We start from the raw sequence: 13708 nt of genomic DNA, 5'->3' as shown, positions 1-13708 counted from the left end.
TCAGGCACCAGACACCTTGCTCCACAAGCTCACACCAGGAAGGGGAAAGGGCGCCCTCTATGTGAGATGCTCCCAACTCCTTGCTCACAATCCTCACAAGGGCTCTGAAGTGGGCCACAATGTGTGGAGGAAGAAACCAAGAATTCATGAGGTCATGGAGCTTGCCTAGGGTCACACAGCTGGCAACAGTGGAGCAGGTGGAACAATTCTAGAAGCAGGTGTGCCTGACCCCACAACCTGGTTCTCCCAGGCCTCTGTATACACTCCTGTGTCCCCATGGAGCCCATGGAATCTCTCTTCTATGCTGTCCGCCCCTCATCTTGGGATGCCGATCTTGCTCTGTCATTTCTCTATTTCTCCAAGGTTTTAAGGGATCTGCTGAACTGAAACTATCCCTGCCCCGCTGAGGAGCACAACAGACCCTGGAACTGTGAAAATCTCACCAAGGAGCTCCCCTCTCTTGCTATTTCCCTCCCTGCTGCCCGCCCTGTCTCTTTCTCATTAACACTATGTTACTTAACTGTGTTGGCATCGGCACAAGCGAGATGTTACCATCATTGACATCATACCTGAGCAAAATGACTTGGTGTATAGGTTGGTGGGACTCAGCTTAGTGTGGGAAATAGAAGAGGGTGGGGGATATTATTTGCTGAGCACCTTGGATGCTTTAGAGCCACTGTGGCTGCCTGGTTTCATTTCATCATCACACCTTCATGAAAGAGATTTCATTACCTCAAGTTCATGTAGCAAGGAACCTGGGACTCAGAGGATGAAGCAACTTTCCCCAAGTTTACCCAGCTATTAAGTAGCACACATGGCATCTGAAATTAGAGGTCTGCCTCCAGGAGACACTGTTTCTTCCCCCTGCTGCCTTATAACAGAAGGAAGAGTGGCCTTGTGATTGAGTGATGAGCATGAGGCCATGGCATAACCTCTTGGGATGTGGACTAATAATCTGAGGGTGGGAGCAATGAGTCCCTTGGCACTGAAGGTACCCAAGCAGAAGCTGAGGGACTCCTGAAATGTGCAGGTGGGAGGGTTGGGCAAACTGTCCCTTGGCTCTGAGATTCCCAGATGCCTGGATTCTTGGTTTTGTGTTGTGGTGGTGGAGGGGATGGAGACGTGTTTTGCCTACTCACACTCCACACGGTATTTCTCCATCTCCTGCACCTCTGCAATGGACTCGCGCAGATCAGATGTGAAGCGCAGCCGGTCCTGGAGGCTGGGGGCGTTGAAGATGATGAGGACTTTGCGCTCCCCACCAGGTACTGCAGACAGCAACTTGATCCCAAACTGGTAATCTGTGGGCAAGGGCATTACGAGGGGAGGTTGGACACATTTATGGGGACTGAAAAACAAGGTGGCTCCAATGGGAAAGAATGTTTCTAACATTCAATTCAGATCGGGTCTTTCCTCTGTCTATGTATCTTCTATGGCTCCCCTTTTTGCCTCCCAATCCCCCAAACTACTGGTTGCTATGGCTTGGGCACTCCCTATTGCCACACAACAGAAAGGCAAACAATTGAATAATTCCCCAAAATCCTTGAGTTTGCACCTCTGCTGCTATTCACATTGCTTCTGCTGCTCCAAATGCTACCCAACCAAGTGCCCCCCCACTAGCTGTTCAACCCTTTAGCATGATTACTACTTCTTTAGGTCCACCAACATTCTCTCTCTCTCTCTCTCTCACACACACACACATACACACACACACACACGCGCACACACACAGTGCTTCTCTGTAGAACCATGAGTTCCCCAGCAGCTAGCCCTGAGTCAAACCCCACCAAGCCTACCCTTCATCTCAGGCTCTAGAAGGTGCTTAGCCCACCAACTGCCAGCTAGTATGGATAAAGGATGAGCAGGGGGCAGGGCATAGATGCTGAGGATGCTGGGATCCAAGAAAGGACTCACATGAATTCTGAAAAAGCTGCATGTGCATTTCCACCAGGGGAAAGGACTGACGGAAGCTGTACGTCACCAAGATCTTCTTCTTCTGGAAAATTTTGGTGACCTTTGGTAGGGGTGGGAAAAAGACAAGAGGCAGGGTTTGGGGTGGGGAATTTCCATGTGGCACCTATTTCTAGTAACCACCCTCCTTGCCTCCCCCACTAACAGACATAACACACAAACATGCACACCCACAAGATGGGAAGAACTGAAGCTGGAGGAACAGAATGGAGAGCTGGAAGAAAAAATGCCAGCTCCTGATGTAATAATGATGGATGCACAACAAGCGTTTGCAATTTTTATAGGAACTCAACTGAATGCTGCTCCCTCCAGGAAGCCTGGCCTAACATCCCACACAGATTTCCTTTTCCTTTTCCCTTTTCTAAGCTTCTAGAGGGCAGGTTAGGTACCTTTCCCTTGTCAGGCTATCTGGTAGGCCTCCAAGTATGCTGATTGCCCCATGATAGACTGGAGGACAGGGTCTGCTCTCATACACCCAGCCTGTCTCCCTACCCAGAGCTAGCACATGATGGCAATCTCTACCAATCTATGTATACAATTACCTAGTTTGCATTTCAGCAATCCAAGGTCTTTATCAAATACTTGAGTACTCTGAGCCCAACTAATTGTAGACTCAGGCAGTCCGTAAGTGGCTCTTTTAAAAGCAGATGTGTTGCTTTCAGGATGATTCTAATGCAGTGATATAAAGTACTTATTTGAGCTCAGACTGTGAGCTACTGAACAATGGACTGTTCATGGAAATCAGAGTCTGAATCATCTCGGTGTACCCAGTGTCCAGCACAGATCTGGACACCCACAAGTGTCAGTACGTGACGAGGGTCTAACACTCCTGATTCACCAGCTAGGTAGGACAGACAATTCTCAGGGGGAAGCTATTGCACACATGACCTCTTATTTCATCTAGGATGCCATGTCGTAGAGGCAGAAACTAAGGGTCCAAGAGAGTACTGGAGGTGTGCTTCATCTAAAACAGCAACTCTTGACCAGGGGTAATTTTGCCTGCCTCCCCTTGCTTTCCCCAACAGGAGGATATTGAGCAATGTCTGGAGAAAGTTGTTGAAGGATTGCTACTGGCAGGTGGTAGGTAGAGACCAGGGTGCTGTTAAATAATCCTATGATTCATAGGACAGTCCCCTATAACAAGGAATTATCCAGCCCAAATGTCAACAGTGCTGAAACTGAAAAACTCTTCTAAAAGACAGAAGACCAATAGGGGGCAGGATTGCTATCTCCAAATTAAACGTTTAAGAGCTGCCTCACAGCAGAGGGAGGATATTTCAGTTTTGTGAAGGGACAAATGAATGATGTTGGGAGGAACCCTTAGGGAAACAGAGTCTAGCCAGTAAAGCTGTATTCTGTCCCTGTAATGGTGCAAGCAAAGTGTCATCCATGAACAAGTTGGTTCTCTCCCTGAAGATCCTAAAAGGCCTGTTCACCCTGCAGAATAGGCACTCATCCTTAAAAGATGAACATCTGTACTGGTGATGAACTTGGTGTTAAGAATCCTTCTCAGGGCCAGAATTGTGACAAAGTGCAGTAAGCTCCCACGTGCAGCACAAGCATCCCATCTGGGCACAAGTTCTAGTCCTGCCTTTTACTTGTGACCCATCTCCCTGTTAATATGCGCAGGAAAGCAACGGAGGGTGCTGGCTCAAAGTGCTTGGGCTCTTGTGCCCACATGGGAGACCCGGAAGAAGCTCCTGACTTTGCATTGACCCTGCTCCAGCCATTATAGCCATTTAGGGAGTGAATGGATGGAAGATCCTCTGTCTCTCTCCCTCTCTCTCTATCTGTAACTCTGCCTTTCCAATAAATCTTCAAAAAATCCCTCTCAACCACTCAAAGATATCATACTGACCCAGGCTTTCCACAGAATCCCCCAGGCTGCTGAAATATATAAGGATACTGGCTATTACTCCACAGATTGTAAGCCTGTCATTTCCCCTGATCATCACAATTTCTGCCCCTGCATGGCTCTCACTACCTGCAAAGGGATCCATGAGGAAAACATGATGGAGTCAGTGTGGGTGCAGCACCTGCCATGCACCTCCCCACCAAACCAGTGTCAGTGGGCTTCCAGCCAGATTCAGGACCCACACTCCCCATCTCCCTCCAATCTCCTCCCCAACATTGCCCCTACCACGAGGAGATCATTGAAGAGGAAGACCTCCCGCTGATGCAACCCCAGCCTCTGGGGGCGGTTTGGATCTGGCACCTCATAGAGCTGGCAGCAACAAACCAGGCGACGGTGAGGAAGAGATAGGACCTAACAAAGTTGTAAAGAACAGGTGTCAATCAGCAAAGCCAGCACTACAGCTCCAGGCCTCCAGCACTTTCACATTCCATCACAAGAGGAAGTTTAGCTCAGATGGTTACTCTGATCTAAGCAGCATAAACAATTAAGTCATAAGCTTTTCTGTTGCTTTGCCTTTCTTGCCCAACTCTATATGGCCACCCTCCAACCATCCTTCGAATTCTAATTCTGAAACTGCCTCTTACAAGAAGCCTTCCTCATTTCCCAGATTGAAAATGGCCTCTCTCACCTCTCTATTCCCCACCCCTCCCCCCAAATTAGACCATCAGGTGGAAGTATTATCTCTTTCTTTGGCACCCCTGTGATATATGAGTACCCCCAAGGAGAGAGGTCACACATGATTCATATCTGTGTGCGGGGCTCTGTGAAATCCTGGGCTTGGTAGAAAGGCATCCATCAGTGTTGGCTGGTGAAGACTAGAATAGGTTCTTGGCTTTGGTTTGCAGCTAACTATGAGCTTCTCATGCGGGATAGACAGGCAAAATTGGAGGTGGACAGATACTCCACTATTTGGGCCAGGCTGTGTGCTGGATGCATTTGCATGGTGAATCTCACTTAGTCTGCATCATAATGCCCTGAGAAATTTCCATTATTCACCCACTGCATCCTGTGCTAGGGGACCCTGGAGCTCAAAAAGGGACAGTGACTTACCACTCAGTGGAGGCAGGCCAGAGCCCTGGCTCCTCTGCAGTGTCCCAAAGGCACTTACCGGTTTCTTGCCAACAATCATGCGCTCCACAGCCTGCACCTGGGACACATGGTCGTCATTGGTCCGCAGCTCGCGCCCCTGGATGCGCTGATAAATGCCCACCAGTAGGTCTCGAGGGATGTCTTCACCATTGTCAACCCCTGGGTTGTGGTGGTCGAGGAGGGGCGCAGAAGGAACACAGGGAGAGATCACATAAATACTTCAAAGCACTTGCGTGGGAGATTGAGTTACAAGATAACAGGCCATACCACCCTGGACGCGCCAGATCGTCTGATAACAGTTCTGCATAACACACTATCCCTATGCATGGCCCATGATAACTGAGGATCAGTGGGAGCGTGTGGTCCCTCAGTCAGATCAGGACAGGAAAGTTGTCCATCAGGAAAACAGCCAGTTGTCTTCTCTAGGATGGGAGTTTTGACTAAACAACTCAGAACACACTGCAATTAAGCCAATCAGATACTATTTTTTTTAAACCTTACTAATTAGTAAAAATACTTTAAAATAATATCTAGTGTTAGTAAGTGTGCAGGGAAGCAACCACACGATTTTGGAAGATCGTTTGACAGGAACCTAAATGTTCATACTCTGTGATTCTACTTCTTGGAACCTGCCCTAAGGAATTACTCTGACCCCTATGTGGGCTATATGATTGCAAGAGGCTGTTCCATATACACTAACCTGTGGGGAAATTTTGAAATAGTCTAAGTTTCATAATGGAGCAACAGCTAGGTAAACAAAAGTATAACCATTTAATATAATACCACACAGTGATTAGACCATTTAGTACAATACAATAGTGATCAAAATTTTGATGTTTTTAAAAAAGAATCTAATAACATGAGAAAGCTTTTGCAGTAGGTTAGTGAAAAGAAAAGATGATCAATCGTATGTAAGGCACAATCTCACCTATATAAAAAAATGACATACATCGGGGGGGCGGGGGGAAGACTAGAAAGCACCAAAATATGGTTGATCTAGGGGGCAAGACCTTGGATGATTAAAAGAAATTTTCTAACATTTAATGTTTTCTGAAATTAGCATCTATTACTTTTCTTTTTTTTTTTTTTTTGCTTATTTAATAATTGGAAGGGGGACATGCACACACACGTACACACATAAAATACACTGCAAAGATTGTGTGGAAAAATAAAGCTGAAAGATGTTTATTTTAAAAAATAGGCTTATTTTGGAATCAAAATAAACTTAAAATCCATATATAGCTTTTTCATAACTGTTTGAACACCATGTGTGTGTGTACACATGTGAGTACTTCATGGCATTAAACCTTTATTCTGGTGCCAAAAATTTAGACATACAAGTATATGAATAGTCTTCAAAAAGTTCATGAAAATGCATCTTGTGAAAAATCTTTGCATGGGTTTCAAGGTTTTTACACCAAAATTAGTTCTTTTAATTCTTGAAGTACTGTGTGTGTGTGTACATACATCCACTCATATACAGCGATCCTTGGTATAAATGGAAGATTGATTCCAGATCCCATGTGGATATCAAACTTCATGGATGCTCAAGTTCCTTACAAAACGGTTTAATGTTTACATAGAACCTTTCATATACTTTCATCCTTCCATATACTTCATGTGATTGCTAGATGACTTAAAATGCCTAACACATTGCAAATGCCAGGGCAATATTCCTTATGTTATTGTCTAGTGAATAAGGACAAGGGAAAAAGTCTGTGCGTTTTCAGTACAGACGCATTTTTTGTGAAAGCTTTTCAGTCCATAGTTGGTTAGACCTATGAATATGGAAAGCATGGATATTGAGGGGGCAACTGTATATACCTAAACATACAAAGAATGAATGAATGACCAATGGCAGGATTCTAGGAGATAGCTCCAGATGATTTCTGATATGTTTACCTTCCTCCTCCCAAGTTTATCATCTTTCTCTACTTGTGATTATCTTCTAAGTGAAACCCACTCAATCTTTAAATCTTCTGCCAGGGGCCCTGGCACGGTAGCCTAGTGGCTAAAGTCCTTGCCTTGCACACACTGGGATCCCATATCTGCACCGGTTCTAATCCTGGCAGCACTGCTTCCCATCCAGCTCCCTGCTTGTGGCCTGGGAAGACAATCAAGGATGGCCCAAAGTCTTGGGATCCTGCACCAGTGTGAGAGACCCAGAAGAAGCTCCTGGCGCCTGGCTTCGGATATATATAGCACAGTTACAGCCAATGTGGCCACTTGGGGAGTGAGTCAATAGATGGAAGATCTTTCTCTCTATCTCTCCTCCTCTCTGTACATGCGACTTTCCAATAAAAGTGAAATAAATCTTTTTAAAAAAATCTTGTGCTAGAAAAGATTTCTACCGGAAATGCCACACCTGCTCCCTGGACATGTACTACCAAAAAACATTCTTTATCATAGTGCTAGAAAGTTCACAGTCTATCAACTGCAAAGCCCAACTGTCAGCAAATTTGTCTTGTTTTTGGTTCTCCTTCTTCAACTCACTTCCCTCTTTTGTCTCTGTTTAGATCATCTGTATGCCATTTTGGGTAGACTGTTCTTTGGTGAGTGGTAGAGCCTCACACCAATAAAACAACCCAAGGAAAAAAAAAATCAAAGTAACACATTTTGCCTGCCATTCATGGTCCTCATATTAGTTGTTCCAATTGATCTTCCCAACCAGTTACCCACCAACCCATCTCCGTTGTTCTCTAGACAACTTTACACTTTTCTATCTCTATATTTTGCTATTTGTTGTGAAAGAAACCCTTCTTTATCCTGATTCTGTCACCTTTTCCATGCCTGCAAGGTATACATTAAAATCAAAATCTTGGGTCAAGTATATAGCAGTTAAAGTGTTTCACTCCCACACTGGGTACCTGGGTTCCACGCCTAGCTCCCCTCCAGCTCCTGCTAATGCAGACCCTGGGAATAGTGACACCTCAAGTGATAGAGTTCCTGTTATTCGTGTGGCAGGACTGGCTTGAGTTCCTGCTTCAGCCTGTCCATTGTGAGCACTTAGAGAGTGAACTAGTTCATAGTACTCCTTTTCTTTCTCTCCCCCTCAAATAAACAAGTACAAATTAAAACACACATATATGGACCCAGTATGATGGCTCAATGGCTAAATCCTCACCCTTCATGTTCCAGGATACCATTTGGGTGCAGGTTTGTGTCCCAGCTGCTCTGCTTCCCATCCAGCTCCCTGCTTGTGGCCTGGGAAAGCAGTAGAGGATGGCCCAAAGCCTTGGGACTCTGCGCATCCATGGGAGACTCAGAAACTCCAAGTTCCTGGCTTCGGATCGGCTCAGCTCTGGCTGAGTCATTTGGGGAATGAACCAGTGGACAGAAAAATCTCTCTCTTACTCTCTCTGTAAATCTGACTTTCCAATAAAAATAAATTAAAAAACCACATTTATGTACATATATAAAAAGCCTGTTTCCTCCAGGAAGGTGGTAGGAAGAGGGCTCTCTTTCCCTTAAGCTCTTTCTTTTAAACCTTTATTTATTTCCTTGAAAGCAGACTTACAGAAATAGAGGGTGATACAGAGAAAGAATGAGATCTTACAGTCACTGGTTCACTCCCCAAATGGCTACAATAGCCAGGGATGGACCACGCCACAGCCAAGAACTTCATCTGAGTCTCCTATGTAGGTGGCAGGGGCCTAAGCACTTGGTCCATTATCTGTTCCTTTATCAGGCACATGAGCAGAAAGCTCGATCAGAGGCAGGGTTGGGGTTGGCACGGTGGCATAGTCTGCTAATATTCTACCTGTTAGCAACAGCATCCCATATGGGCACTGGTTCATGTCCCAACTGCTCTGCTTCCTTTCCAGCTCCATACTTATTAATGGCTTAAGAAAGCATCAGATGATGGCCTAAGTCCTTGGGCCCCTGTATCCATGTGAGAACCTGGAAGAAGTTTCTGGCTCCCAGCTTTGGATCAGTTCAGCTCTGGCTATTGCAGCTAACTGGGGAGTGAACCAACAGATGGAAGACCACTTTCTGTTTCTCCTTGTTTCCTTAAAATCTGCCTTTCAAATAAAACTAAATTCATCTTTAAAAAGAAAAAAGAAAAAGAAGTAGATCAGTTGGAACTTAAACAGGACTCATGGGATACTGTCATTGCAGGTGATATATGTACTATCATAACGCCAGTGCCAAGATTGATATATTTTTTAAAGACTTATTTATTTTTATTGGAAAGGTAGATTTACAGAGAAAAGGAGAGAGATAAAGATTTTCCATCCATTAGTTCACTCCCCAAGTGGCTGCAATGGCTGGAGATGAGCTGCCAATCTGAAGCCAGGAGCCTAGAGCTTCTTCCAGGACTCCCATATGGGTGCAGGGTCCCAAAGGTTTTGCACCATCCTCTACTGCTTTCCCAGGCTACAGGCAGGAAGCTGGATAGGAAGTGGAGTATCTGACTCATGGACTGGCACCCATATGGGATCCTGGAGCATGCAGGGAGAGGATTTAGCCACTGAGCCATCATGCTGGGCCCCTAAGCTCTTGATTTTAATTAACTGATTTATTCCAGTGAGATCTTATCCACTGCTACACTTCCCCAACAGCCTTGTTGAAATGCTATTCTAATCTGCTACCAGAATGTTAGAGACTCAATCACTAGAGCCATTGCTGCTGCCTTCCAGGGTCTATATTAGCTGGAAGCTGGAGTCAGAAGCCAGAGCCCTGTGAAACCCAGGTTTTCAGATGTAGCATATGGGTGTCTTGGCTGGTGTTGTAGCTGCCAGGCTAAACATCTGAGCTGCCCCCTTCCCAACCTTGAGATCAAACTACACTTTGAGCCTCTCTTGGCCCCACTGTTTACTCTGTGTCTTGTGTCAGTCACCTAAACATTACAGGTCAGTCTCTCCCCACGCAGGTGCTCTCTTAGCAAGTAGGGACCATGGCAGACTCCCCTCCATTGTCCTTGGCACCCATCATAGGACCTGGCACACAGCAGGCACTCAGGAAATGCTCACTGGCTGGCTGGTTGGTTGCTCAGGTGAATACATTAATTGAAGAAAGGGTATCTAAAAGAATCAATGAGTCTATGTGGATATCAATTTAAAAAGGAGAGAAAAAGAGTGAGAAATGGATGAATGGATGACAGAATGAAGTTGTACAAGGCCTGTCAGAACCAGGGATTTTTAAAAAAGTTTTACTCTATTTATTTGAAAGGAAAAGTAACAGACAGAGGGAAAGAAGAGAGAGAGAAAAATTGATTATTCCATCATAGGTTCATTCTCCAAATGCCCATAACATCAAGGGACTAGGCCAGGATGGAGCCTGGAACTCTATCTGGACTTTTCTATGTGGTGTAGCAGGGGCCCAAGCCCTTAGCTTTCCCATGCACATTAGCAGGGAGCTATATCTGAGGAAGAGCAGCTGGGACTCTAGTCAGCACTCTGATACAGGGATGCTGGCACCATAAACCACATCTTCATCCATCCACCACATAACAGCATGGATTGTAGGACCAGGACTTTTATCTATCATGTTCACTGCCATGACTCTACGACCTAGAAGGCTGGTACACAGTAGGTGCCTAGTAAATATCGTGTGTAAACGGGCAGATGCCTATTTGAGTGAATTAATGTGTGACTGCACAGGGAACATCCAGTCTTGGTGGAATGTGACAGTATTCCAGGTTAATTTCCAAGCGACAGCTGGTATCTTCCTGACTCTTCCCCACCTCTCTTCCCCAACCCAACCATTTTCCCTTCCCTGGGTGGAGGGCAGAAATTCTGATCACCTCTGAGGTTCTTGATGAAGTCATCTAGTTTCATCTTGCGTTCAGCTTTGACACTGGGACTGTACATGTCAGTATTGAGGAGGATAATGGCGAAAGCAAGGATGAAGATGGTGTCTGGGTTCCGGAACTGGCGGACGAGGGCTGGGTTACACACACAGTACCGTTGGCTGCAGGACAAGAGGGGTCAAAACCAGGCTCAGGCACCAATCTCTCCCTATCTACCACCCTCCCAGTTTGACACCAACTACCACCTTGCCCCTCCAAGAAATCCTCCCTAGCCACCCACGGGTCTATTCTCATCTCAGTTTCCCTAAGACTAGCAAGTAAACAAACAAACAAACAAACAAACAAAAACAAATCCACAACCTCTACCTTTCAGGAAGCTTTGTTGGGGGGATTTCTATGCATAGTAGAAATCCTATCACAATCCTGCAAGGGAGCTATTCTCAGTTCCATTTTACAGATGAAGTGACTGAGGCTCAAAGTGGTGAGGCAGCTTGCCCAAAGTGAGAGAGCTGGTAGAGGTGGTAGATGGTGAAGCCAGCATGCAAATCAAGATCTTTTGAACTGAGAAGCAAATCCTTCTTCCATTAAGTAAGTTCTCATCAGCTGCTCTTTTTCTCTTCTACATACTCCCAAAGGGGTAGAGCCAGGGTTTGGACCCAGTTCTGTGTGATCCCCGAAGCATTCAAAAGTGGTTGTCATAGTTAACGGCAGGGATGGATCACGGAGTCAGGCACACCTGAGTTCATATCCTCATTCCACTGCTTAATTACCATATGACTCTTGAGAAAGTTTACTTAACCTCTCTGAACTTCAGAGTTGTCATCTGTAAAATGGGAACAAACACAGAAGCACCTATCTCCTAGGGTGGCTGTGAGTATTCTGGGAAATACTCCAGCTCAGGCCCTCATACTAAGTCAGTATTCTGTGGCTGTGTCTGTAGTTGTCAGCAACTAAACCAACTCAGGCCCCAGAGCTAGGCTGGGCACTTGCTGTGTACTGCCTCTGATCCTCCCAACTGCCTTGCAAAATAGGATGTAACATTTTTCTTTACAGTGAGACAAGCACAAGGTTCTGAGGGGTGACTGGTTGGCACACATCCCAATGTCCCTCTGCTGCCAACAGCGAAGTGAGGGGGAGCAGCTTCAGGAATGGGAAACAAGCACACCTGAAGGCTTCGATGAGGCGCTCCACTTTCTGGGCCTCGCCCTGAACCCGGATATGGGACTGGAACTTCCGGAGTGCATCATCCAGATCCATGGAAGAGAAGTCCATCTCATCTACCACACAGCTGAGGAGCCAGAGAGGGGTGTGGCACTATCAATGCCTCTGCAGGAAAGCCTCTGACCTATCCAGACCAACACCCACCCCCGACCCCCCACCAGCTAAGAGCTCCCCCAAGCTGGGACCTGTGACCCGATCAAGCACAAGTGATGACAGAAATAAAATCTACCTCCTAGAAAATTGTGGCAACACACATGGGAGCCTTCCCATCACCCTACTCATTTCAGAGACAGAAAAGCTGAGGCCCCAAGCAGGCCATGGACTGAGTATGTCTTGCCCAGAGCCATTCAGAAGACTTTAGGAGTCAGGCCAAAAGAGATCAGACCCCTCTGGCCAGAAAGATATAGGAGCAGGAAGGCCTATCCATCCTGTTATGAGAAGTTTATCTGAGCAAAAAGGACAGGTTGCCTCTCTCTGGTCCTCCCTCTTGCTGTGCTTTTCCACAGATCCCTGGTCCACATGCCCTAGCCTGGGCAGGCAGGGGAGCGATGGGGGAGGGGATGGTCCTCACTCCAACACGTCTCTGTTGAACTGCTTCTGCCGGTTCCCTAGGAATTCCCCTATCATCTGCCGGCTCAGGCCTTTCCGCTCCAGGATGAAGTGCGCCACTCCCACTGGTGTGTCAGATAGGAAGCCCCGCTCGATCAGATACTGGATACCCTTCTCTGGCTTCCTGCAGAAAGAGGGGTGGGAGATGACAATGATGACCCTCCTAACGCCGTGCTCCTCTGTCCCATTTCTTACAGACAACCTCGGAGAACCGAGGGAAGGATCAATTTACAATTTGGTCCAAACTCTTCATGGTACAGAGGAGAAAATGAAAGGCCTGGAGAGAAGAATGTACTTGCATCCTCAACCCAACCTCCTCCTTCACCGGACCCACGGCAGGTTATAGATCATGAGGATCAGTGTGAAGCTTGTTCTGGGCCAGGAGCTTTGGGATCCCCAGGAGGCCCGGGTGGGAGAAATCACACACCCTCAGAGCAGCAATGGAGGCAAGAAATGACTTTGGTTTGCATCCCACAGCCCACAGAAGCAGGTTATCACACAAGCCTCTGTGAGCGTTTCCTTTAAATTTACTTGAGAGGCAGAGAGACAAAGAATTCCCATCTGCTGGCCCACTACCCAAATGCCCTCAACAGTCAGGACTGAGTCAAGGACAAAGTTGGAAGCCAGGAGCTCAATCCAGGCTTCCCCTGAGGCTGGAGGGAGCCCAATGCCTTGGACCCCCCACGTGCCACCTCCCAGGGTCCATGCATTAGCACAGAAGCTGGAGTCAGGAGCCAGAGGCAGGACTTGAATGCGGGTGCTCCATCATGGGAAGTGGGCATCTTGGGTCTTAGGCAGTAGTCCAAACACTCGCTCCCTTCCTCCCCCACCTCCCACCCTGAGTGCTTCTGCAGACAAGCTGTCCCCTTAGATTGTCAGAGAGGTAGGCCCAAATCTGGGTGAGTGTTCTGTATTTATTCAGAATCCCAGGGCCTTCAGCTCACATGACACTTTTTTTTTTTTTGTGCTCCTCTAGGCTCAGATCCATGACTTCTCAGCTGTGGGATTTTAGACAATTTACTTCTCTAAACCTCAGTTCCCAGTTATGAAATCGGGACCCATTACCCACCTTGCTGAGTTATTGTGAAAAGTAAACATAGGTGGCAGTGTTTAATAAGCTAATAAAGATGTAAGGCATTAAGGAATTACTT

At 46.5% G+C, this 13708-nt stretch overlaps 1 protein-coding gene across 4 annotated transcripts in view; it reads right to left on the bottom strand.

Annotated features, from left to right (window-relative positions):
* Positions 1-13708, bottom strand: part of IQSEC2 (IQ motif and Sec7 domain ArfGEF 2) — an 88698-nt gene that overhangs the window by 4517 nt on the left and 70473 nt on the right. For 3 of the 4 annotated variants that reach the window (XM_040998335.1, XM_040998343.1, XM_040998361.1), the window contains 7 exons: positions 12520-12681; positions 11893-12015; positions 10722-10888; positions 4995-5134; positions 4112-4237; positions 1915-2014; positions 1140-1301 (listed from right to left, as the gene is read on the bottom strand). In XM_040998335.1, the coding sequence (XP_040854269.1) occupies positions 1140-1301; positions 1915-2014; positions 4112-4237; positions 4995-5134; positions 10722-10888; positions 11893-12015; positions 12520-12681 (980 nt within the window). The remainder of the gene's footprint in view (positions 1-1139; positions 1302-1914; positions 2015-4111; positions 4238-4994; positions 5135-10721; positions 10889-11892; positions 12016-12519; positions 12682-13708) is intronic. The other variant, XM_040998352.1, reaches the window with a different exon arrangement.

Source organism: Ochotona curzoniae, unplaced genomic scaffold, assembly GCF_017591425.1.
Source record: "Ochotona curzoniae isolate NIBS_2020 unplaced genomic scaffold, NIBS_Ocur_1.0 contig_1274, whole genome shotgun sequence".
In the NCBI taxonomy this organism is placed as follows: Eukaryota; Metazoa; Chordata; class Mammalia; order Lagomorpha; family Ochotonidae; genus Ochotona; species Ochotona curzoniae.
This window is presented reverse-complemented; position numbering and strand designations above follow the sequence as displayed.